The 27,703-nt window shown below is 40.1% G+C and overlaps 1 protein-coding gene across 7 annotated transcripts in view; it reads right to left on the bottom strand.

Annotated features, from left to right (window-relative positions):
• Lef1 (lymphoid enhancer binding factor 1) overlaps positions 1-27,703 on the bottom strand; it is a 114,140-nt gene that overhangs the window by 10,973 nt on the left and 75,464 nt on the right. For 2 of the 7 annotated variants that reach the window (XM_046459059.2, XM_046459063.2), the window contains exons 4-11: positions 25,655-25,787; positions 19,935-20,025; positions 18,214-18,297; positions 15,830-15,952; positions 14,644-14,806; positions 9,346-9,453; positions 4,702-4,750; positions 4,006-4,046 (exon numbers count right to left, since the gene is read on the bottom strand). In XM_046459059.2, coding sequence (XP_046315015.1) covers positions 4,012-4,046; positions 4,702-4,750; positions 9,346-9,453; positions 14,644-14,806; positions 15,830-15,952; positions 18,214-18,297; positions 19,935-20,025; positions 25,655-25,787 — 786 coding nt within the window. In that variant the 3' untranslated portion in view covers positions 4,006-4,011. The remainder of the gene's footprint in view (positions 1-4,005; positions 4,047-4,701; positions 4,751-9,345; positions 9,454-14,643; positions 14,807-15,829; positions 15,953-18,213; positions 18,298-19,934; positions 20,026-25,654; positions 25,788-27,703) is intronic. The other 5 variants (XM_046459061.2, XM_046459064.2, XM_046459058.2 and 2 more) reach the window with 3 other exon arrangements.

Below are 27,703 nucleotides of genomic sequence, written 5' to 3'. Positions count from 1 at the left end.
TACATGGAAGGATAAACCCTCTCAACACCGTCTCCTCCCTGCTGGGCCCAGGACTCCCTTAGCTTCACCTCTATTTGCCATCTTCCCCTCAGAACTGAAAACCAGCAATGTGAGATTCACCTCACTCCTCACAGGACTCATTCTGATCAACCATTTTTCTGTCCCTGGCTTGTTTGTAAGATGATGTCAGCTCTAGAGGTACTGTAGGTTGGCAAACAGGGAGCTATATTCCACAGTGAAAACCAAACCTCCAAACTAACACTCCTGAGCCTCCAGGACACAAGGCAGCCACTCTGGAGGGGAAAGGGCACAGATGATCTGTACAGAGAGTGAACAACACCACGTCTGAGCCATTGCCAAGACCACCGATGCTGGAAGGTTATACAGAACCACTCACAGTGATGACCACAAATAGCCAACAGGGAGACCTGCATCCTTAATTGCACCAGGAGGCAGTGCAGACCAGGCAATGGGACCTGAGGGAGCAGCAGCCAGGGATCTCACCAAGTTTCACCTTGGAGCTCAAGCCCAAGAAAGCCCAGGCTGATGGCTGAGGGCCTTGCTCCCAGTCTACACAGTCCACGGCATGACACTGTCTCACCCTTGTCTGTCAGTTTTTTGCCCTGCTCTGTTCCAGAGGAGAATGCCCTATCACTGTCCATGGTCATTTCCAAGTATTCCCTCCTCAAAGGAGCTTTTCCTGACCGACATAAAGCAAACCTCCAGGTCACTCCCTTTTTTAATCTTATGCCACTTAAAATTTCCCTGTTTATTTTTGATCCACTATCCTCACAGCAAAGCAGTGAGCATAGGGGGTGCAGGGCCCTTCTTTGACTCATCCAGCGCTGCATTTCCAGGACTTACAATTCTACCTGGAATTTACTAGATACTCAGCCAATGCTGAATGATGACTAAAAAAGCCAGACACTACACACATGGAAAAGCTTCTGAATTCCTAAAACAAAGAAAAGGGCAGAGGAACAATCGTCATTTCCAATTTATTGAAATCTTTCTAAATGCAAATCTGAGCTCCTCTCTGATTCATCATTCTTAGGGAATGACTGCCAGTCCTGCTCTTTACAACAGGATGGTGTGGGGACAAGGGTGCATAACTGACAACTGACCCAGCAAAGAGAGGGAGAGGAACGCTAGAGGTCTGACGAAGGGAGGCCACAACCGGAGCCTCACCCAGTGGCTGCTAGCTTGATGAGAACACTTTGGGGGGTGGGACTTTGTATTTCTGTATAGAGAGGACACCGTAACCTTTAGAAAAAGTAAGTGACCAAAAAAAAAAAAAAAAAAAAAAGCACAATCATAGCAATGACTTGTTATTAAAAGAAGAGGTATGTGAGCTAGGGGCAGTGAGCCACGCCTGTAATACCAGCTACCAGAGAGGCTGAGGCAAGAGGATCCAAGTTTGAAGCCAGGCTGGGAAACTCAGAGAAACTATCTAAAATAAAAAATAAAAAGGGCTGAGGGTGTAGCGCAGTGGTAGAGTACCACTGGATTCAATACTAGTAACACACACACACACACACACACACACGATATGTAGGATAGACTCAGCTGAAGCTTTTGCATCAAAATAAATGATGCTATTTATGAAGAACACCAAATCAAATATAAAACTCTCAGGGACTGAAGTATATTTTTGCATGATTTGTAAAAGAAATAGTTGGCTTTAAAGATTCTGGTGCAAACAGAACATGGAGTATATCACTAAGCAGCAGCCCTTGGCACATGGCACTGCTAAGGGTCTTCCATGTATAGGCAGGACACAGAAAGGACTAAAAGGTCAGTAATGAAAAGGACAACATAAAAAAAAAAAACAAAGTGTGTGCTTTTTACTAGATTGACTCCTTTTGAGGTGAAGAGCCCCTGGGGAGGGCTATGGTAAGATCATCTCTGTGCTCCTAAAAACCTGAGCTAAGTAAGCCAGCTCAGCAGAAGACCCCAAACAATAGCTGTAAGTTAAATTAAATGTGGTCATCATTTGTGATGATTTTATTTTTTGGATGTGTTATATGGACACCCATGTGAAGAGATGGTATTTTCACTGGGAGAAAAGTCAGCTAACTTGGTGTTAAGAGAGTTTTGCACAGTGAGGGTAGATTAGAAGAGTTGTGATAAGGTAATGTGATGGGATTTGAGAAACCTGAGGAGCCAGAATGAAGATCAAGAAAGTTTCTCAGAGGAGAGGGCCACTGACCCTAGGGAAGAGGAAGAAACTGTTGGGCTCCAAGTGTGTGCAGAGACATATTACTACCAGAGGCATTCATCACCCATCAACCACCAAGGGTGGGAGGTAGCATTGTTCCCATTTTACAGATGAGGGAAACAAAAGATTTAAAAGCTGAAGTATATGGCTTAGACAGATGATTTGAAATGCAGATCTATTTGGTACTGAAATCTCTGTTGGGAGATTTCTATGAGGAAGTTGTTTGAAATGTCAGTACAGGATTAAGTTCTAAAAGCTTAGGCAAGTTTTACCTAGTTTAGCCAAGAGCCAAATGTTCTGCAGGCTGATGATCTCCTAGGGTCCTCTGCACAGGTCTGTCTATTCCTTGGTAGAGGCAACAGGTCTTTCCAAGTATGGGAGCAGCAAGGGGGCAGCTCATGCCTTCCATGTATTTGGAGAACTGCTAATAACTATGGACAGAGCACAGGTCTCACGAGCTATTTTGGAAATGAGGAGAGAGAAGAAGAGTGACCAAAGGCAAGACCATGGAGGTGGGTAGTGATACAGCCATGCTAAGTGGCATGTGCTGTGTCCCTCAGGCATGAAATACTGATGGTTTCTAAGGGGTTAGTGATCAGTTTGTGTTTGAGGAAATACCTCTGGTAGTAATATGGAGGATGAACTGGCAGATAAAAAGTTCCTGAGTCAGGACAATTCTCCAAAGGCTGTGACCATGGTCCCAATGTGAAGTGTGAGCACCTGGTAAGGGCTGTGGAGTGACAAATCAGAGAGGCAAGACCCAAGGAAGGCCTGGAAGGGAAGCACCCCCAGAACTGACTGGACATGGGTTTCTAGAGGCTAGGATCAAAGGTGACTTCTTTGAAAGGAACTGCTACTCTGAGAAAACACAGACGTGCTGCAAGTTCAAAGCGTGACAGAGACCAAGCCTTAATTTGCAAAGCCAGATTCCCTGGGTGAGTGGTCATGTGGATAAAAATAAAAGAATTATAGTAATAAGAAGTGAAATGAATATTATGTATAAACACAAGAAGGAAAATAAGGGTTATTAATAAAGAAACACACTTGACAACCGAAATACAGTTAATCAAACGGGTGCTTCCATGCCATAATTTTAAATAACAACAACAACAAAAATAAAGCAAATGAGTCTTTCTCACCAGCAACAGATAAATCAAGTATATGCATATCATTTCAACTGACAGTCTCTACTGGGAAACAGCTTTGAGCAGGGTTAGTATGGTGCTCCTCAGATCTGCCTTGGGCTTGCTGAGTAGGGTGGCATTTTGCTTACTGTTTAGTTTTTATTTTCTTGGTACTGGGGACTGAATTAAACCCAGGAACACTCTACCACTGAGCTACATCTCCAGCCCTTTTTATTTTAAGACAGGGTCTTGGTAAGTTGCCAAGGCTGAGCCTGAACTTTCGATCCTCCTGCCTCAGTCTACTGAGCTGCTGGGATTTCAGGTGTGTGCCACCTCTCCTGGCTGCTGTTTGTTCTTTTTTTTTTTTTTAAACATACAGATTTGCCACTAGTCAGTAAGAAATGATTGGGAATAAAGAGGGGGAAAGGGATGGAGAAAGAATAAATGGGACAAAAAGGATAGAAAAGATCAAAAGCACACTATATTGCAAATATATAGCCGGTATAAAAACCATCACACTTTTAAAAGCATTAATTCGATTTTGGTGGAGTTTTCCTCTTTCAGGAGCAGTGCTGAATGAAATTGGTATGAGCAAGAAGATTCATAAGCAAATGCCTCTTTTTATAGCTAACGTCAGCAGTAGGACCAGAGAGTCGTTCTTACCATGTTTCAGATGTAGGCAGCTGTCATTCTTGGACCTGTACCTGCAGAAAATTGTGTCTTTAACAAATTTTTATGGAAGAGGGTTCTGTACATTCCAAATACGTAGTAGCTACAACATCATGTGGACTTGTTTGCTTTACTTTTTTGGTTCTTATACCAGCCATTTTTATTTGTACGGTACAAGTAGTGGCCTTATTTTAAATGGAAGAAAAAGGGGAACTAAAATAGGATCTCATTGATGCCGTGAATCAATGCACAAGAAAGATAAACCCTATCATCATGTTTTCTAGTCTTAAAAACCCAAATCACAGCAAAGACTCTCAAGGGAATGTAAGGTAGTATAATCATCATAAAAAGTCATGTTTTTAAAGAGTTATGCAAATATAAATAAAGCGGAAGTGTTAAAGCAAGAACATAGACAACAGAGGCAAAAGGAAACAAAAAAAAAGGAAAACCAACCATAATTCCCAAACAGGATTCCAGGTGACAGGGCTGGGAAGGAGTTTTTACATGTACCTTTACGTAGCCACATTCAAAAGAAAGGCCTTTCTAAATATTTCAAGAATTTAAGGAAGAAAAGCAGAGTTAAAGAATGACACAGAACAGTCACAATAAAGCAGCATGTAGGAAGACGCCCGCCACTTTCACAAGGGTCTGCCAGGAGTGTGAGGGCGACGGGAGAGTCGCGGCACCTACCTGATGCAGACTCCTGCAGCTTCTCCCTCTTCCTCTTCTTCTTCTTACCCTGGAAGAAGAAAGCAGGTGGTCAGGTCATAGCACACTGTGAACACACGGATGAACAGCATATGAAAGTATGAGCAGGCGGCCAAGAGTGGAGCCAACTCATTGTCTTTCCTGGTGTCCAGAAGAGAGTCCGAACGTGCGAGATGGAGAGAGCCAGTGCTGCGTAAATGACTTCCCTACAGCTTCAAGTTCACCCCCATCAGCACTGACACTGAGTGGTCTACAGTATGTCCGTCTTCATCTCTGCTTTGTGTCTCTCTCTCTCTCTCTCTCTCTCTCTCTCTCTCTCTCTCTCTCTCTCTCCCCCTGATGTCCTAGGGCTGTGGCCACAGCATACTGTTCAAGGAAGGGCAGCTTCCTGAGCATTCTTGCTCCTGCTAACCATCACACTCAGAACCTACTTCTGGCAGTGCTCGGGATAATTCTGGCTGTGAACTGCACTGTACACCTGAAAGACCCCTGGAACTCAGGGCCCTCAGCCCTGTGGCAAAGGCAGGGCATAACCAAGGTCAAGGGTAGAAGAGAGAACCTGAGAAGACTCAGGAGAATTTTGAAGACTTACTTCCAGTAACCAAAGACCTGGCATCTTAAGACAGACACAATAACAGATATGTATACAATTTTAAATACATTCCAAAGTCAACTCAGTGACAAATTTCTAAAAATTATACCCCTCTTTACAGTGGTTTTCTGTTTTTCTTCACCACTACTTTTCCCTTCAAAATATAACTCATAAAATAACCAATTTGTATTAGCTATTTTCAATTAACTACCAGGGAACACATATCGTATTCAATGTCTCTACCTGTGTCTCCTATAATAATCATATTAACTAATAACAAAAAATAAAACTAAAATTGTACTGAATCTATTGTGTGGCTCTATAAAAGTGCATATATACTATATATTTATTTACCTCAAAATAGTTTTTCTTCTAGTCACCTGGCCACTGTCTTAATCCTTTAGAAAGCTGACTAAAACCTATCCTCATGAGCACTAAGGCCACAATCAGTGACCCTAGAAAATGGCTTATCAAAAGTAACAGAGTGGTCCTTAATATTATTGAAGGTGTTCTGGGAGAGAGAGGTTCATCTTTTTAAATGGAATTACTTAAGATTTTAAAAATTGCTATAAGCTTGTTTCCTATATGGAACCTTCTTCTGCACTTTCTTCTCCAGCTTCCATTTGCTCTTTGACATGCATCCCAAGTGTCATCTCTTGTAGGGAATGTCTCTGCCCTACCCTCTCTCTTTCCCTTTCTGGCAGAGAGCTGTGACTCTTCATCTGAAATGGTTCCCTGACCACCCCGAGCTCATGATCATGACCTCCTCACAGGCACTACAGTGGGTTCTGCCCTGGCCGCCCCTGCCCCGACATGGCCACAGTAGAGAGCAATCATCTGAGGTTATGCCTCTAATGCCCAAGTAACATCTCAGAGAACCTGCATTTACTGTAGACAAAAAGAACTTAAGTTGTTTAGATGTACTAATGTCAACTTACACAAAAACCAAAATTCATTTGTGATAAACACAAAAATATTTTGTATTATTACATAAGATATCCAGTACTGGGAAGCCTGGAGCACTGAATTTTAAGTTCTAATAAGATAAACTTTGGCTACTCTCACCCAAGAAAATTTGTGCACTGTTGATTCATGAAAACCTCATTTATTAGCCAAAGCCATAAAAGCAAATTGTAATTGTGAAATCTCTGATCCCACAAAATAGGGCATTTTAATATTAAGTCATTGAGGTATGTGTTTAATATGATATCAGTGAGGATCAGGATAGCATTCTGGCTCTAAATGCTTTGATTTTATCTTTTAGATTCTGTTTCTGTATTGTTATTTTAAAAACAATACTGTTAGCTAAAGCATTATCACTTGATTGATTCTGATGACCCTAATAATTGATAGGTTTTTTTATTCCATAAAAATCATGTGAAAGAAGCTGAGACTTCCCTTCATATGTAAAACAATTTCCTTTAAAAATTATATAGGAAAAAAAAAAGCTTTAAAGGTAAATTACATTACATTAGCTTTCTTTAAAATACTTTCTTTTTATCCCTGTACAGGGAGAAAAGAATAGAGAGCAAGATGGGGAAAAAGAAGAGGGAGAGAATATGTGTGCTTCTTTTATGTTAAAACTCATTACTTAAGAATCAGAACAAAAATTTAAAGACACTAAACAAGCAATACAAGTCTACACAAATTCACAGCAAGGCAAACTCTCAGACAGGCACAGGGGAAGGCCAGCACTCCCCCACTAGGCAAACCACATCGGAAGATGTCCAGGACAGGATTAGAAGACGACACTTTTGCAGCCCTTTAGGGTTGAGGATTGATCTTCCCACTTCAAGGGCATAGAAAAGGCTCTACACAGGGAGACGGTAATTACTGCTCAGAGAACAGAAGCCCAGTTCAGGGACAAAAATTCTTCAACTAAGCAGTCTTCTTAAGAAGGCACTGAGAGATGGAGCTAATCCACTCAGGAGGAGGGAAGCTGTGCAGATTCTCAAGTCAGGGAGACCTGGGTGTAAATTACAGCTTAGCCACCTACTACACGGCCTTGGACAAATTACTTAACCTCTCCAACCCCTCATTTCCTCACCTGAAAAATGGAATAATGGTATTTATGCCACTGGACTGTTGTAAGGATTAACGAGTAACAGAAGGAATTCCTGACGATCAGCATATGGTGGTTATTAAAACAACCCAAACAACTCAGTGAGCTGACCGCGCTATTGCTCATAAGTAGAGAACAGTAGGACTCTTGTTTCCTGTGTGGAAGTTGAATCCAATGTTTAAGCTCCAAATCCTACCCAGTCAAGTGACTTTTTCTGCAGAGCACATTATAGAAAGCAAACTGAATGAAGCTGAGACTTCATGCAATCCATTTCCACAAATAAGTTTACATGCTTTTTCAAAAAGCTTTGGACTCTCTTATGGGATGTATGACCTTAGATATACATCCTTGTCATCTTCTCTGTGGGAATCAAGCCCCACAGGAGCTTCTGCAGCAGTGACCCCCAGTTAAATTATATACTGATTAACTATGTCCCTGCTCTTTTCTGAAGGGACAGTTCCACTTACAGTAAGACTGTCCTGGCTGGCATTCCCAACAGTAGCCTCACATGGAACATTCGACTTGCTATAGACTGAATGTCTGTGTTCCCTCCAAACCTCACAATCCTAGCCCCAAAGTGATAGGATAAGGAAGAGGAGCTTTTGCAGGTGTTTAGGGCACAGACCTCAAGAATGGAATTAGTGCCCATATAAAAGTGACCTGGAGCATTCCTTCACCTCCACCCAGCACATCTATAGCAAGACTATTAGAGTGGCCCTCCCCAGACACCAAACATGCCAGCTTCGTCTCAGACTCTCCAGCCTCCAGAACTGTGAGCAATACATTCTATTGTTTCCAAGCCACCAGCCTACATGGGGGTACATTAATATGTAAGAACAAATTTTTACACAGTCCTAATTTGTCTATGGGAAAACAGTCATCTGAAATAAAATGCTTATAAGAATTATAAAATAATATAATCCTTTGAAAAGAAATCTGACAATATGTATAAGAACTTTAAAATGTTTATTTCCTTTGCTGGGTACATTGCCCTAGAAATTGAGACAGGAAGATTGCAAGTTTGAGTCCAGTCCCAACAATGTAGCCAAGACCCTGTCTCAAAATAAAAAATAAAAAAGGACTGGGGATGTAGCTCGGTGGTAAAGTGCTCCAAGTTCAATCACCACTACCAAAATATAAAAAATAAAGTTCAAGATAAGTCTGGGCAACTTGGACCCTGTCTCAAAATTTTAAAGATTGCTAAAAAACCAAAACCAAACAAACAAAACAAAAAATTTGGCGTAGCTCAGTGGTAGAGTGCTTGCCTAGCACGAGTGAGGCCTGGGTTCCATCCCAGCACCAGGGGAAAAAAATGGAATCCTTTAACTCAACATTTACACTGCCATGAATCTATCCTACAGAAAATAATAATCCTATATACGGCAGGGAAAAAGCCTATTATGCATAGACATGTTCACTGTAGGATTATTTGTAAGGAAAAAAGCAGCAATTTAAATGTCTGAAAACAGGAGAAATGATTATGTAAACTGAGACACTCATTCAATGGAAAACTGACATCCATAAATGCTATGCCATAAAATAAAAAATGCTTTTTATATATAACAGTGAGAAGCATGACACAAAATGTATGTACACACACACCCCCACACACTTATATCCAAGTAAAAAATCAAAACTAAGAAAATATACTAGAGAATAATGTAAGTAGTTATTTCTAATCTTGCTTTACATGGAAAAATCATGGGCTTTTCTTTTTTTAATCTTTATCATTTTAACGATAAGTTTATATTTTTATTTTAAAAAAAGGCACTAGCATCCATAGCAAAAAATATGATCCTTCAAAGCTTTCACAATGCAATATGTCATACAATCTTCATTATAAAATTCATTACCTTCCAACATAAGAAAGAGTATCAGCATTATACACACCCTAAAACACACTCCTTCTCAAGCAGAAGACAGAATGAGTGAATGAGCGCCAGCACAGCCACTGGCGGAGAGAGGGGCTTACATAATTGTCTCTTGCAGACCAGCCGGGATAAAGCTGCATATGTAGCTGTCTTTCTTTCCGCGCTAATTCATAATATTTAGCCTGCTCTTCACGGGACAAGGCATGCCACTGAAACAAAAAGGGGAAGGAGGAAAGAACAGAGATAAGCCAGAGAGCAACAGTATATTTCATGTTTCAAACTCTGAGACGCGCTAATATTAACCACTTGAACTTCTATTTATTTCTAAATGGCAGAAGACCAAGTGCCGCTCAGATCCACTTGGAGTCTGGTGGCTGCAGTGAAACTCAAGCTTTGGTTTTTCTATCCCGTTCTCCAATATCACATGAAACACATCAAAGTTCATCAAAGTGTTCGAAGTACAGTCATCTCTGTCACCCACCCTTTCTCTTTACCAATATAAATTAAAAGGACTTTCACTGGTGAACCTCAATAGCCGACTTCCCCCTTATTCGTCGTTTGTAGCATATTCTGGTATCCAAGCCCAACTACCATTTATTTAAGCAAAATGTGATAATTTCCAGATGTCTCCTCAGACACACCCTCTCTTCAGACTCTCCCACTCTGTCCTAGGGAAAGTCTGGACCAGAGTCACATGATCCTCTGTATCAGGCAAGACATCAAAAGTCAGCCTGTCTCCATCTCCTCGCTGTCTCCTCAGGCTCGCACACACGCCCACTGTCTACGCCGAGAACACTGACAACATTGTGCCTTGCCCAGCACGCTTTGGGCTGTGGGTTTTAGCTTCCTCTGATGGAAGGCAAGAGGCCTCATCTGTTTATTTTGCCATCTATAATTTGATTGAGATTGCAGGTTCTAAGATGGAGAATGAAGCTGCTGATAATCCTTCAAACTTCTAATCTTTTTTTCAACATGACTGATATGCTTATACGTCATAAGCAACAAATTTATGTAGGCGAGGCACCGTTTGGGATTCCAAAGGGTGGGCATCTGCATAGGGCTTTGCGTACATTTGCACACAGCTTGCCCCAGGTCCCTAGCAAACACCATTAAAGCATTTTCCCTATTTCCCCAGGCAGAACCTTCTGAAGAGAAGTGGCTGGGCCCTGGGGCATCCACTGTCAGCGAGGTGAAGCCACAAAGGCAATGGTGGCTGTAAGAGGAGACCTGAATCCTGCCCACACACACGACCCTCGCTGACCAGGGAGCCTGCCGGCCTGCTCTGCCCTGCTCTCAGACGGGAAGCTTCCAATTTGCTTCCTTCCCATTCATAGCTATTGTGCTTATTAATTTTAATCTCCCTGATCTTATTTTTTTAAAATGGTTTAAAAGGCGGGGGGAAGAAAAGAAGGGTATGGGTGGGCTAGGGGAAGGAAAGAGAAGTTGAGGAGAGAAAAAATTCTTCGGGAGGAGGCTTTTTCGAAGTCCTCAACAACCTGGATTCAGCCTTACAGTATGACTAAGAAGCTTTCCTTCAGAAAAAGAAACACACCTGCTGTCCTGATTTGATGACAGAGCAAGAAGCTGATCTCACAAAACACATGAGAGCGCCTTCCTGCCACACCCACTCCTGTCTCCAGAGCAGAGGCAGTGGGGCCCACCGGCAGCGCCAGGAGTCCACTTGGTTCGAAAGCCCCTCAAGAGCCAGCCCTCTGTGTTGGACAGAGTGGATGATTTATTCTCTAATTGCTTTAGAAGTGCAGAGTGCAAAGTTAAAAAGCAAGACAGAGTGGGATCTGGTGTGAGCCTGAAGGCAGATCAGGTAATCAGCTTTCAGTTAAAAAAAGAAAAAAAAAAGAAGAAAAAGAAACCTTTGGGGAGGTGGCAGAAAATAAAAAACAATCCTGCAAGAGAAAGTTCCACGAAACACAGATTTTTGCAGCAGTGGACTAAACAAATTCGACCAATCCAGCCCCAGAAGGCATGTCTGGGGCAGGAGTGAAGCCAAGGCAGCTGACAGCTTTTCTAAATCTGAGATGCTGACCTAGTGCTGCAGATTCACAGGAAGCAACGACCAAACTGGACACAATAAAAAAGATCATCTTTGATTTTATTTTTTTGGAGAAAACACTGATCATTGGTATTTATACCATTAGCGCTCTCACTAAATGTGATCCAATAAGACGCAAAGTGTCACCAAAAAGGGGGGAAAAGACAAGAAGTCTTCCATTTTAAATTGGTTCATTCATTTGATGAGTATTATTTCCCTACATACCAACATCATTTATTACTGCAATATATTAATAGAGTTTTATATAACTTATGGCAGCTTTATAACTCACTGAAGAAACCTGGGATTGTAAATAAAAATCAACTCCCAAAATACATACTGAGGTTGGGTCTTCTACCCAAACAATCAGCTATTTTTCAGTTAAAGCAAGAAATTCAGGTTGACCAAAAGACCCCAAATAATAAAACTGAATAAAACATAGGAGAAAGCAGCAGGGCACAAACTAACCTATCTGTCTGCATTTTAAATTGTTTTTAGCTCCCTGATATTTCTATTGCATAAAACCTGCTCACAAATAAAAGATAATTTACCAGACAAAAAGTGGGAAATAAAATGTTGTTGATCCTCAGCACCACGAAAAATAAAGGCATTGTGTTGTGTCCATCTACACCTAAAAAATAAATATTAAAAAAAAAAAAAATGCTGTTGAGCCAAGTGCAGTGGCACATGCCTGGAATCTCAGTGCCGGGAGGCTGAGGCTGAAGGATTGCAAGTTCAAAGCCAGCCTCAGCAATTTAGAGAGGCACTTAGCAACTCAGTGATACCCTGTCTCTAAATAAAATATAAAAAAGGGCTAGGATGTGGGTCAGTGGTTAAGTACCCCTGGCTTCTATCTTCAGTATAAAAAAAAAAAAAAAATGGTGTTGAAGTTCTGCATTGAAAATAAAGTCCAGCACAGATTAGAAAGATGGTCTTTCCTTACAAGAATTTCTGAAACACAATTGACTAAAAATGCTTCTTTTTCTCTTACTCTGTTTACTGAAAAATATAGAGTTAAAGTATTTTTAAAGATCAAAAAATTGTCCAAGTTTCACCAAGTTGTGGGGAAAGACACTCATTTAATTTTAAGTCACACAGAATTCTGATAATAAATGTGTGACAAATGGACTTTCTGTAATAGTTTGAAAGGTCTGAGAAGTAATAATTTATTTTAAAATAATAGTTGTCCAATTTTTATTTATAACATGAATTAGGAGAACTCTGGTTAATTCATATGAATAAACATTTCTTAGAGATATAGTAAAGATGGATTTTAAAAAATCCAAAGATAAAATATTCTGGGATGGATTTCAGATCACTTTTAAGAATTCCAATCACCCCAGTGTGAAACTTCATGATTTTAAAGCCAGGACTTTAAAGAGATAGCAAGAACGGCCCTGCCAGAGGGGAGTCATGGAAGAATAGAAAACCTGATCTTAATCAAAGAGCTCTCAGAGGCCTATAAATAGAAACAGGTGTCCAAATCAAAGACAGAGAAAGTCCAAATGACAACCATCCCTTCAGATATAATGTTTGGGTCTGGGGATCGTTCAGGGAGCTGAGAAAGCAGCAATTTTTGGAAATGTGCATTAAAAATAGGAAGCATACCTCCAGATTATATCCTTACTTATTCTCTTGAGCAGGAAAATAATTCTTACTGGAAGGACAGGGGGCCTTTAACTCAAAGAAGAAAAAAATAAAAATCTGAGCGTTACATGGGCTGAAATACAAATGTTAATCCTTCTTTTCCTCTGGTTTCTTCTTTTAAAAAAGAGGGAAAATGGTCCTCGGCCTTTAGGCTTTTAAGGCGGAGTTCTTCAAAGATGATGGGGAAATGCTCATTTGCTATGAACTGGCTTGGGAAACCATCACAATTATTGTCTTTAGTGTTTAAGATTCCATAGGGAAATAGGACATTCACCCAGGACACCAAAGGAACTATAATCTACCACTGTGCCCTATGCAGGAAACCCTGGAGCCTGGCAGATTGGAAATAGTTGCATTTTAAGGTTATTCAGTGGGAATTGATAATGCAAGAAACCTGCTTCCCTCCTGTTCACATGCACTGCCAGTCTCCTCAACATTCTTTTATGAACGCTCAAATGTGTTAAGTTTGGACAAATCCAGTAAAAATTATCATCAACAAAGGCTAACATGTGATCCTCTCTGCTTCACAAGGGTGGATAGACTCTCCTGACCTGGATGTTCGATTAATCATCGATTTCTTGAAAAGTTGTGAAAACAAACTCATAGGAGTCATAAATTAAGAAGCTACCACACTACATAAAGAGCATCAACAAATTAAGATGAAGTGTTTCTAAAATTATAGTGTATATATAGTGAAATGTAATTTGAGTTAGATAAATTCAAATTTGTTCCACTGTTCTTCAGACACCCAGTTAAAAATTTTCAATCCTGCAAAAGGTTACTTGGAAGGGCTGCCAAGTCTTTTGGCTAGTAGTTGGCTAAAGGATGTTAAGAGCATCTAGCCTAGTTATAACCTACAGGCTCATTCATAACAGAATGAGGGCTAAGAAAAATATCATACCCTGGGTGGAAAAAGGAATGAAAAGCAAAGAAGAAATCTGGAAACCTGACACAATAGCACTTTAAGAATCAGAGAACAATCTTTCTAGAAACAGGTTCACATAAATTCTCCCATTTAAATCCTCACAGTTGAATGGATCTGCTTCTGTCTAGGAAGGAATGGCCATTCTGTGGGCCTAGTCTCCCATGGGTCCCGCTGCTGCTCTCTCCAAGGGCTTGAGCTACCTGTCCCCTGCCACTTGGCACACATGCTGCTCCAGCTGGGGAGTCCCCCAACTTCCACTAACTGCTACTCATCTCTCAGGTTTCAGATTAAATACGATTTTCTCAGAGGGGCTTTCCCTAGTGCCTGTTGTTCTTTCTCACAGAATCTTGCCAATAATACACTATTTATCACAATTTGAGTTACAGACTTATTAAGTGACTACTTGTCCAATGTCTATATCTTTGTCACAAAACTTTATGTTCCAGAAAGGCAAGGACTATATCTATTTTATTCAGCAACTGTTACTTAATGCCAAGCATCATGCCTGGCACATAAAGACACTCAATAAATATTTGTTTAAAGAATGACAGTAAAAACAGTTATCTGTTCCAGGAAGTTTCCTGCGTGCCAAGTACCAACTAAGTTATTTACACCACATTATATCACTAAATCCTCCCAAATGTTATTACTTCCTAAAATGCCTGCTCATTATACAAATACACTCTGTGACTACCTGATATGTAACTAAATTGGGGCCGATTCTATGAAGCCATTCTATGGTCACCATATACATTTATATACCATCCTGCCACTTACCCTTCTGCCGAGGATCTGGTTGATAGCTGCACTTTCCTTTAAGGTACACTCAGCTACGACATTCGCTCTCATTTCTTTCATGTATAACATAAAAGCATTCAGAGGCTTCTTAATGTGAGGTCTTTTGGGCTCCTGCTCCTTTCTCTGTTCATGCTGAGGCTTCCTGAAAGGTGGTTGTGGTGGTGAGTAGAGGGAGAAGGTAGAAGGAATAAGGAAGACAAGAGAGGAGGAGAGAAGCAGAGCATCTGTTCCCACTGCTCAGCTCAGGCTGGGGATCCCCCACCCCCACCCCCACCCCCTATAACACCAGTGCACCATCCACTTGGAACAACAGCCTTGGCTCATTTGATGCAACACTGAGTAGCAAACGACCAAACTATGGAGCTCTTTATCCACTTAGTGACTCTTTGTGAATAAGGACCTTCTGAAGTAGATGTATTGAACAACACAAATGGTAATGGACTTGGAATTGTGAAGGTGCTCCACTCAGGGACCTGAGGCTCCATTCCTCTATCACCTCAGAAGCTGAACTCACATACAGGTGATCTTTCCTTTTGTGGGTAGGCTAAGGACCACTTTGAGAAGCTAATCAAAGCTTCTGACCCTACTTCCAAACAAATACATGTTGCCTTTGAATACATCTAAGGGGCTTTGTGGAATATCACACACTGCCTGCCACTAGCACCCACTCCTCTGCAGACCCTAAAAGAAGATTCAGAAGCACAGAATGGAGATTTCTAACGTCTCCAGGGGAAAGTAATTCAGGCCTGCTCTGACAATGTGCACAACCGAGGAGCAGTAGGGCCTCTTGGGCTTGGCAGCTTTCCCCTTGAATTCTATACTCTCAGGGTCTGCAGTCAGGGTCACTGTATTTCCAGAAGGAAGTCCATTCAACCCTTCCCTCTACTTCACTGGTGGGTCAGTGGCTGAGCAGCTCAGGATTCTTCATGCCTGTGTTCTGAATGTCCCTCCATTCTGGGGAAGTCTCCATGATCTTCTAAGGCCTGTGCTCCTTTCCTATTTCACAATCAAATCACAGCGGCAAGCATCAAGCTACTTACTATCCTCAGCTTCAGAGCCTTCACGGCTATGTTGAAGTTGGAACTGACAGAGGGGAAGCCTCAGCAACAGAGAGGGAGCGAGTGTTCAGAGGCTCATCCACAGATGAGCCCAGAAGCCTACTTACACGTGCATTAGGTCACTGTCAGTGTGGGGATGCTCCTGTTTGACCTGAGGCGTTACAATGGCTGGATGAGGGATGCCAGTTGTGTGGGGACCAGGAGGACCAGGAATCATATGATGGGAAAACCTAAAAGAAGGGAAAAGAAGAAGAGTATGTTATGGCTGGCTGCTGTAGCCAAGCTAGATGGAACTTTACAACATTCCACCAACTGTAACGGGCTACATGGCGAAATACATCTTTATGCACAGGAATGTTAAATATAATTATTAAAGTGGGCTGATAATTATTTTTTTCTTCCTGAATTCACATGGAAAATATTACTATTTTCTGTAACTTTTTTAAACTAATAGCAGAATGTGACATTTTTCTTGGGAGGGCAGTAAGCCATATGATAAGGAAAAAAGTAAATCGTTTTTCTTGCAAAGCAATTTTCAAATAAGAATTTTTCTTTTTTCATTCTGTTGTTTTTTATTTGTTCTTTTTTAGTTATACATGACAATAGAATGTATTTTTGACACATCATACATACATGGAGAATAACTTCCCATTCTCGTGGTTCTACATGATGATGTGGAGCTATGCTGGCTGGGTATTCACATATGAACATTCGAAAGTTATGTCCAATTCATGCTACTGTTTGTTTTTCCCATTTCAAATAAGAATTTCAGTAACAGAAATTACTAGAAATATGACACTTTATTAAGATTTAATTTTAAAATGCCATTTAAATTAAGCTAAATACATCACATTTTTAAAAAATCTCTGCCTACACTCTTAAGCAAATCATCACATGAAGAGTTTCTCATATTACTATCAGAGGACACAACTGTAAAAAGGGACAGGAAAACTTTTTTCTGTACCCTATTTAATAAGGTTTCCATTACTATCATCCAAAATTATCTTCTACGCAGAAATTAAATTATATTTGGGAGATGTAACTTTATTGAAAACTGAAAAATATTAAGGGAAAGAATTTAATTAAAAGTAAGGACACAGTTCTGTATCACGGTAAAAACTACACCTGTAAAGGCTTTTTCCTGAGTACATTTTCATGGCATTAAAAAAAAAAGTCTTAAAGTAATCACCATCATCCAACACAAAGGAGGGAAACTGCCATGCAAGAAAAATAAAATAAAGTACTCTGAGCAAGCACTTTGAATAAATTTGGATGTTTTAGGATTTTTTTACTTTCCAAACTGTTTTAAAGTACACATTAGATTCCATAAAAACAACGTTCTCAGGTCTTTCATTGTAGCTGGTAAAATTAATTCTTCATCTGGAAAAGAAAAAAGGAACTCTGCTTGAATATGCGGTATTCCAAAAATAATTTTTTTAAATATTAAGGAGGCATGATAAAATTGCAAATATTTGACCAATATCTGTACTTTTTACAAAAATATACAATACTGGTTATTTGCCTGTAAGAAAACCCTGTCATCAAATAGTGTTAAAAAATGTAAAAATGTACTTTAGGGGGAGAAATATTAACTCCATTCCCCCAGACCAGCCAGCTAAATTTATAATTCACTGATTAATATATATACATGTATACATACATATATATATATGAAATATGTATACATATAACACCCACACACATATATTTAAAGCTGAAATTTACCAAAGAAACTGCAAATTTCGTACCCATACAAAAAAAAAATTAAAAATAAAAAAGCCAGACAGATTCACAACCAGTTAACAGTTTGGCTTCCAGCATGATAATGCTAGCTCCCTTGAAAAAGCCACGTGGAACACACAGATGATACACCACAGGTGTGTACATCAAGCACAGGGCACAGAAGCCATCCTTTCCAGAAGCAAAAGCATTACACAGAGCAGCCTCAAGTGTGGCACGGCAGATCTCACAGAGCTTTGCTTGCACTAACATGTCCACTCAGGGCCTGATTCACACACTAGGACGCACACCCTGGATGGCTGGACAGCCTGGGAGCACTGTCCTGTCTGTCCCAACAGCCTTGGTCCAGGAAGGCTCTTCTTGGGTTATCAGGGCATTTTCGAACACCACCATATTAAATGGATACAATTCTCCTCAAAGGAAGCACATAAAACTTAGACCAAACTAGTTTTTGTCCTCCTCCCTTACCCCACCCCCAGCATATTTTGAATCAAATAGGCTCTTTTCATGTCCACTCTGGGGACATTTCTCATCTCAGGCAGGTGGCCATGAACTCTTTAGCGGGCAGTATTCCCCAGTGTGGCTGGTCCTGCTGGGCACGGCCTGTGGCTCCTACCTTGGGTGGCCCAGACTCCTAGTGTGGGAGCCAGGCACACAGCACAGACACGCACCCTCCTACCCGGCGACCCAGAGGCAAGCAGGGCACAGGATGCAAGCACGAGAAGAGCGACTGGCCTCCACCTCCACCTACCTGGACATGGAAGTGTCGACTGACAGTGAGGACGGGTAGGGCTGCCTGAATCCACCCGAGACCGGGTATACAGGCTGACCTTGCCTGAGGTCGAAGAAAGGAGCCCGTCAATGACAAAAAACCAGTTACCAACCAGCAGGAACGTTTGGTGAGGGGAGGAGGGAGTACTCAAATGAGTCTTGTGGGAGGATTACAAACCACTGGATTTCTTCGGATGCTTCCCCTTCCTTGCCCTCCACCCAATCAAAGCACCCTTTGCCCTGAAGAGAAGTCTCCCTTCCTCAACTGCAAACCAGCCAGTCAATTATCCTTTTATCACTTCCCCTCTCCCAGCCCGGTTAATGCTTGGAACAAAGTAGGAACTTAATAAATGCTTATTGAATATAACATGACCCAGAGAATGGTGAAATAAAAAAATTCCTTCAGAGAAGCAGTTTAATGATTTTTTTATCAGAATCTTTGAGAATTCCAAAGAAGGGAATAAAGGAGGACATCATATTTTTTATTTTAATAAAAGTGAATAAACATTCCAGAAACACTGCACCGTTTCCCCCTTAAATACCTGTGTTAAAGTCAAGAAATAAAAGATCATCAAAATATTTTGCTCCACCCTAAGAAGTCCATCTGTCCCTGTGTTCTTCCTGAATCTCACACTTTTCATTTACATAGTCTTTATTTCCAGCTGCCAGTGATGCCACTTGGCACAGGATTATTGCCCTAAGTAGCTAAGTTCGGAACAGCTGATCTAGGCTTAGAAGCATACGTATCATCAATGAGAAGGAGTTATTGACCAAAAGGTTCAATACTAAAGAGAGATAGGGAGGAAGGGCGAGAGCAAGTAAGCTGACACTTCCTTGGCAGGGTGGCCCTCTCTTGGTAAAGAAGAGAGAATGTCAGCGTGTCCAGGCAGGGAGACAGAGGCCATAGGACATGGTTGTGGTGACAGCAGGCTGATGGAGAAAGGAGAGAAACCTCTGCTGGAGCTGCAGCACTGTTCCCACGGAGGGCAGAGGGAAGGCTGAGAGGGCTTGGGACGGGAGGGAAAGCTGTGTGCTAAGGAGAAAGTCATCAAGATAGTCGATGTCACACACCTTTCTTCCCTCAATACATTTCCCTTTACCTTTACCGTCTAAAACATCTGAAGGGAGCGGTAAGAATGTTTTAAGAAATAAATACCACAAAAGAAAGAGCATTAGTATTTGGAATCTAAACAAAATAAAAGCCCCCAATTTAGGTCTTGTTCCTCTGAACTGAAATTGGATGTTTATTTTATTAACATTCAAAAGATGTTTTTATTTTGTTGAATTTCTCTCTACTTAGTGCCACTTGCCAAAGGTGGATACTCGGTGTCTAAATTCATGTTTCAAAAAGACAAGTTGTTCATTAAGGAAAAAAAAAAAAACTAGAAAGCCACACTTAAGAACTAACTTTATATAGGCATAGCAAATGCCCAAAGCCACAAATTGAATCCATAAAACTGTAAGCTTCAAAGCAATTGCTACACAGTCATTTTCTACACATATTAGCAAGCCGATTCAATTCCTTTCAAAGTCTGCACATTTTTTAATCTTTTAAATTGAAATGAAATAAAGTTAGCACCTTGCTTGTTGTAAATTTCCTCAACTCCACAAATGTTCCCATTCACAAAGCTAATTTCTGTGAATGAAAAGTGGGAGAAGATGTGTTCAAAGTCTGGCTGAAGGTTGCAGGGAGGATCTTACCAGCCAAGAGGTGGGGTGATCTGGCCAACACCGCCCGGAGACAGCGGGTAGAAGGTGGGGATGTCAGGAGCTGGTGGGTGTCTGGACATGCCTGGGAACAGGACAACACAGAGGTGTCATTTTCAGACTCACGGCACATGTGACCAGAAGAGCAATAGAAAGCATTAAGAAATTTTATGCCATTAATACTTATAATCTAGAAACAGCATTTATTAATCAGAGCCAATGAATGCAAGTCAGCTTCTGAACTTTTCTCCAGATTTCAACACGATTTCAACATTTCTCCAGATTCAGTATGTCTTGAATTCCTAAAGGAATAAATGTGCTGCCAGGAAAGCAGTCATCCAAAGAGACTTTTAAATAATTTATTTTGCCCTCATTATTTCACTTTGCTTAAGAAAATGGCAGGCAATTGTTTTTGTGTAGAATGGAAAATGACGCCCTTCACAAGTAGATGGCCTGCCATGGGCTCAAGGATTAGGTAAATTGCCACTTTCATATTTTCACTGGTTCCCTTATGGACACACAGATTTGGGGAATGTGATACCTCAGAGGATCAGAGATTAATTAGGAATCATCTTCAGTCCCATAATGGTCACACTTGATATGATTCATTTGGTCTCTGTCTGCCACTTCAGCTCCCTCTAAGCTCTTCATCAAGTTGAGTCCTCTGCGCTCCAAGGTCAGGCTGTTCTGGATTAGTTGTATTCCACAGAAAAGGAGAGTGCCACCAAACTGTTTCTCACACTCACACTCCCTGGAGTGCACTATCCTAGGGCTGTGCAAACCACCTAACAATTACACCTAATCCTGGTCCCAAATGACATCCCTTTGTTTGTACCTGACCTTAGGTACAGAAAAAAAGAAAAAATTCAGACAGGACAAGACAAATGCATAAAATGTAAAATGTAAAGTTTAATATATTTGGGTGCAGTGATTCTGAAGAGAGCCATTTAAGTTGCTTCACACAGCTAATCATAGCTTTAAAAGGTCATGTTCATAGTATAAACATGTATTTCAAGCTTCAGCATCAGGCAACTGTAAATATACTGGCTGATACATAAAATCAGGTGAACAGCATGAAGATGCTCTTTAAATATTCTTTTTTTTTTTTTTTTTTTTTTTACTACTTAGGATGCCTATGAATTTCATTTGGATCTTGAAAGAAACTGAAGGCCTTGAATATATGGCAATGACTTAAGAAGTGCCGCCTTCAAAGTTTATGTTAATTTGACTTTGAAGTTAGAACAAACTATCTCTCCATTCTTACAGAAAGTAGGTAGGGAGGAGAAAGGTCTTCATTTCTCTCAACAGACTGCTTACATGAGATCAGCTCACGTTTTGCTCTTTCTACAAGTGTTATCTCAAATCTCCCTTTTATAAACAATATATTTTTGCTAGAAATACTGATCCTTTTGATCCCAGTGGACCCCACATTTTGTACCCTGACATTTCTTTCTTTAAGTCTGGGAAGTTTGGGGTGGCAGGGTGGTTCTAAAAGAGCCTGCTGTGGTGCTTCATGATGCCTCAGGATCATTGGGGAAGTTTTTTCACTTGCTGCTTTCCTCATTCTGAGATGCAGAAATCCCTAAACCTCTGCAGGGAGACTGCTCAGGTTTGAAAAAACAAAAGAAAAAACAACAGCTAGACCAACTCAATAGAACATTAGAAACTTAGTTGGAATCTGAGTATTTTATTACAGTAACTTGGAAATCAATGCTTGAAGTCATAAATGATATACTTCAACACTATTATTTTGCAGTAGAATTAAGGTCTTAGGGGGCTAAGCCACTGTTCATGTTTGGGTTCATATAAAGTAGGTGTTGTGCTGGGCTTCTGACTGTCACAAGGACGCGAAGAGGTAAGGTGCTTGCAATCACTTGGGTCTCCACATGAGTCTATACTCCAACTCTGCTTGGGTTCTGTGCAAAAATGATTCAGCAGAACAGAAATACAAACTAGTTGGATTTGGTTTGCTGCTGGAAGGAAGGAGGAATGAACCACTCTTTATGTAGCACCTGCAGCATTTTAGGTCTCTCATATGGTAAGTTGACCCTGTCTATTGAAATCATACTCATCTTTCAAATGTCCCACTGCCAGGAAATCTTCTCAGCTTTTATAAGTAGGTACATGATGTGGCTTAGCTCATAAATAAACCTGGGTCTTCTAAATGGCTTGTGGTCCCACTAAGATCCTATTCCTAAAAGATTCCTACAACTGTATGCCTTATGCCCCTCCTCCAACTGCCCTGCAATCGAAGATATAGTTCCTGTCATTTGCTCAACTAGTATTCACGGAACACTCACTATGTGTGTTGAAGGATACACTCAGCAGAGCCTTAAAGATTTTTAAACTTTTATAAGTAACTTCTATATAAATGTAAATAAAATAATTCTGGAGTCAGACTGTGTAGATATGTCAGTCACTGGCTACATGTGTTGAGGAAGTTATTTGTTTTTGAATACTCAAATGATAATAGTAGAGAGGTTGTTGTAAAGGATAAATGCATTAACACAGGTCCTGTAGCACAGTGCCCAGCACAAGTATAAATGCTATGTGACTATTGTTATATATAAGGATAAAATGGATAACACAAAGACATAAGCAGTATTTTGTAAAAAGCTCTTTCCTTTTAACATTTCAACTATACTTGACTACGAGTTAGACAAATAAGTGGTATGAACTTTCTTTCCCTTTCCTACATATACACAAAGGGAGGGAGGGAGAGGAGGAGAAAAGGGCAGAAACTAATGTGGTCTCCAATAGGAAATGAAACTGAACTTATTTTATTTTTTTACAAATGAGAATGGGTATCAAAGACAAACCATTTATATTTACTGAATAACTCTGCCTAGGGTAAGAATAAGGACATGCTACTCTTTAGGGTTCCCCAGTCCCCCTTAGATAAAAGTTGATTTGCCTACTCTGAACAAAGAGATCAGCAACTCTGGGCCTCAGTACCATCATGTTCTAACCAGCTGAACTACACAATAGACCCAAAAGGGAGGCAGCAGGAAAGAAAGAAACCAAGAGGCCTACTGAGCTTATTTTTTTGGCAATAAAAATACCCAAATGGGATTATATAAACTCAATATCATGTAAATGAGTGCTTCCCAAACCAGAGTTTACATCCCCAGAGGTACATGATGATGAGGTACATGAAGCCCAGGACAGACATGTAATTAAAAACAGGATCTTCATATTAAAATAAAACCGAAGAGTGTAAGGAAGAAAAATAAAATCACAACATTTTTCAAACAACAAAGACTAAAGAAACTACGCAGAGAACTTCTGGTCCATTCTCTGTAGGTCTGCAGTTTGTTAAGGGAAAAAAAAGTTTAAGAAGCAATGATATAAATTACAATTAGGCAGAACAAGATAGGAGGGCAGTTGAGATGAAAACAGAAGAGAAAAATATAAATGTAATTAGTAGCCAGTCATAAACCTGTCTTTTTTAAAAAAGTGAACTGTCTTAGAATTCTCGAGAGAAAAACTAATAAACCATGACGTGTTATTCTCTTAAATAAGTTAATGTTTCAAAGTGCTTTGAACAGGACCTAGGACATAGTAAGCACTATTTAATTGTTAAATAAATAAATACAGTGAAATAAAACACACTGTGAGATTCTTTTTGCTAGTTCTTAGTTGAGGCTTTTGTATCTAGGTCTGTCCTCCACATATTTATGCTTCCTAGATATATGTTCCAACTCAGTCCCTGGCCTGAGGTTGTGACCCACATGTTTAAATTTGCCTGCCTGTGTCAAGTCTCCCCAAAGACATCTCAAAGACACTTCAACTCACCATGACCAAGATCATATTACTGATCTTCCCTCTCAAAGTCAGCCTTCCTTCTAAAGTCCCTTAATTCTCCTCCTCACTATAGACCCACAGGCCTGTCTTTTTGAAGGTTTGTATTCTTGGAAGCTGTTAATAAAAGGAAGCAGGGTGGAGAAAGGACTGGGAAGGAAAATTGGAACAGGCAGACCTAGAAATATCCATACAGGTGATTTTGGTAGCTGGGCTCTTTACTGGAGTTCAAGTGCAACAGTAACAAGTCTTCAACTAAGTGTTGTGGTCTAAGGACAAAGAAACTGAAAGTGAAGAGTTTCATCTAGATACAGTAATAGTGGTAAAAAGGACAACTGGCTTCTGAATACTTTTTTACACATTTTGAATGTTGTTGCCCACAACAGGGCAGAGCCTGGGCAGACACACAGGTGAAATGCAGGTGGAGAAAAATTTTACCCCTTCATATTCTGTTTTCAAGTGGTTTTAAAGGGCTTATTTTGAACCTTCAAATACCCTGCTGAAGTCCAACTGTGCGTGTGCTCTCAGAAAGAGGTACAGGCTATCCTGAGAGCGAAGCCATCCCGAGGCTGGCCCTGAGACAATGGGACCAGAAGGTCTGGAGAACACAGCTCAGTCCCACTCGCAACCATACCTGTACACACTGGGTAAAAATTGGACATTTTGATTTTTTAGACCTCTTATAACGTGTCTGTTTTTCTGAAACTGCAGCAGAAGCAGAGTTTGGTATGGGAGCCAAACAGAATGCAGCTGCTTTGACTTTCCATAGATGATTTATTTATGATTATAAGCTAGTGCTGGTACACAGAAAGGATAAAACATAATAGGAATATAGCTGAATAATGAATTCACAAGAGGCTCAGAAAAATATTTGAAGTGAAAATCTTCCAATTTTCCCCTTTTCTACTTTTTAATAAAAATCACCATCAACACCTTGTATAGTAATCCCCCCAACCCCCCAGCCACAGTTTCCTCTTCTATGGTTTCAGTTACTCATGGTCAACCAAAGTCTAAAAATATTAAGTAGGAAATTCCAGAAATAAACAATGTTATGGGTTTTAAATTAAGCACTGTTCTGTGCACCAGGATGAAATTTTGTACTCTCCCACTGTCCCTGCCTGGGATATAAATCGTCCCTGTGTCCCATAACCATGCTGTACTAACCCAATTACTCACTTAGAAGCTATCTACCATCATGCTCTACCATCACGGTACTGCAGTGTCTGTGTTCAAATAATCCTTATTTTACATATTTAAGTAAAAAAATAAGTTTTTAAGGAAAGAAAAGTTACGCTGACAATTCGGACAAAGCCACAAAGTAACCCTTTCAAGTGAAAAGGTGAAAGTTCTGTACTTAAGGGAAAACAAAATAATCATACCATGAGGTTACTGTGATCTAAGTAAGAACTAACCTTCTGTCCAAGATATTCTGAAGAAAAAAGAAATCTGCACTAATTTTGTTATCCTGCCTCAAATTGCAAAAGTTTCAGCCATAGTTTGTGATAAGTGCTCAGCTGTGATGTAAAAGGCATTAACTCTGCAGCTCAGTGTGATCCACTGTATAAGGCACCCAGAGGAGAATTAGAACATAACCCCTAAGATAAGGTGGTGGGGGACATGCTGAAATAATGACTGAGCATTTAGCCTGTTTGTGTGACATACTGGTTTATATTGTGACTCTCAGATTTTCACAGCTGTCACCTGGAAAAATCACCCTACTAAGTAAGTGTTTCTTGTTTCTTAACACTGAAAAATTAAAGAAGCAACAACAAATTCTTGCTGACCAATAAATTATTCTTATTCTCTACAAATGTACTTTGGTCCACCCAGTGACCTGGAGCAAAGGGCCACTGAGACTCAGGCAATTTTGACTCTTCAATTAGCAAAGAGGCTGGGCAGGCCTGGGCTCTCACCTTGTTTGGAGCTGACATCTGATGGGATGTGTGACGGGTGTGATCCTGGAGAAAAGTGCTCGTCGCTGTAAGTGATGAGGGGGGTGAGCGGGTGGACCGCATGGGACGGCTGCACCACGGGCACTTTATTTGACTGTAAAATAACCACAAGGTCAACCGTTAATATGGATGTCCAACTCGTATCTCCTCTCCCAAAGGAAATGTCACACAATTACAGTAACCAGTCATCAGTATAACCCAAGAATCATCTGCAGACCTTGACTGAAGTCACCTCTTTGATTCTTTGCAGTTTTCCATGTTAAACACTCCTGGAATACATAACTATCCCACCATGAGACCATGCTGTTACCCGCTTAGAGGGGTCCTTAGAGACTGAGGTGGATCATTATGATTCCCTATCACATGAAACCCTGTATATACATATTTATCCTCCCTTTTGGATTATATCCCCAGGTTAAGGTCAATAAAGAGTTAATGGAACAAAAGTTATAAATGTTTTATAAGCTCTTTATTGATTACATATGTCTGACAGGAAAAAAGCATGCAATAAAAAATTCTCATGAACATATAAATGAATAAATGTTGCCAATCCTAAGGGAAAATTTTTAAATAACTGAACAGATATAGATTTATAGTTTATAAATTCATAATTCTGTAGTTGTGTATCTTTAAGAACCACGTGACACCATTTTTTCACATCTTACAGCTCTGTCAGACATCACTGTGCATCACGCTTCAGCCTCTACTCAGTTTATCTTCTGTTTCTCTAGTTTTCAAAAGTAATGATAAACTCCTCCTTATTTAAATAATATATAATTTGAAAATACATTTTTAAGTTGGTGACATTTTATATTTTAACATACTTTATAGATCTTGTGCTTTACAAATTTTAAAATTTAATTTGGAATCCCAAAACTATACAGCAATAACACATGTTCAAGGTTCAGATTATCTCTTAGGACTCCATCAATTTTGAATCTATGACTGTTCTGTCTGCAGACAAAGTTGAAGCCCTCCATCCTCCAAGAAAGAACTAAGTAAATCAATAATGTAAACAAGACTTAAGCACCTATAACCTAACTAGGGGATCATTTCAGTGAAACTCTAGTTAATGACAATATAGTACACTCTTGAAAAATGCTGAGAGTGGATGTTAAGTGTTCTCACCATAAAAATAACTTGGTGAGCTAATTTACACATTAGCTATATTTCCATTCCACAATGTAATAGTCAAAACATCATGTTCTACAGGATAAATACATACAAATTTATGTATCAACTTCAAAAACAATAAAGAAGAGAAACTCCACCCTCCCCCCCAAAGAAAGGAAGCAGCAGTTATAAACACGTGCACAATGGCCCTGACTTTAAACCCATCTACTAATTAAAGCTGTCTCAGGAACAGTCTCCACTTAGAAACACTGCTGTAATGAGTAATGCGGATTTAAGAGGAATCGAATATAATGATTTCACTAGTTCAGGCATGCCTTCACCATGATTAGTTTGAATTACAGAGATTTTACTGTACTATAGACTTAAGACATATGTGAAATCAGTTTCTTCAAAAGCGAATATTCATGTTTAAAAAAAAAAGAAACTGAGGAAGAACATGAAATGCACACAACGTGAATTGCCCATGACATAGGTGTATACCAGAAGGTTAAAAGACCCAAGCACACCTGCGTATGGTGGCTGCACTGAAGGTGCACACTCATTTTGAATTTGGTGGTTTTTTGTTTGTTTGTTTGTTTGTTTTAAATTGGATGTAAAAAGTATGTGGTTCCAGTGGAAAAGAAGTACCCTCAGGAAAATTAGGAACAATCATCCTAGCAATACTTAATTCTCTTTACACCCTATCATTACAACCTCAGTCCAAAAGAAACTTGGGTGGGGGGAGGTAAAGGGGAAAAAAATCGCATGTTTTTGGACAGTGGTATAATTTCCATACTAGATTTTCTCTATAATTATCAGCTTCTGTCTAATGGCAAAACCTGCATAGCTTATATAGCCACTGGCATTTATTAAATAGAGCACCATTATCAAAGCCAC

The sequence above is a fragment of the Marmota monax genome, unplaced genomic scaffold (assembly GCF_021218885.2).
Source record: "Marmota monax isolate L192 unplaced genomic scaffold, Marmota_monax_Labrador192_F-V1.1 WCK01_AAM20220418_F8-fsc00002, whole genome shotgun sequence".
NCBI lineage: Eukaryota > Metazoa > Chordata > Mammalia > Rodentia > Sciuridae > Marmota > Marmota monax.
This window is presented reverse-complemented; position numbering and strand designations above follow the sequence as displayed.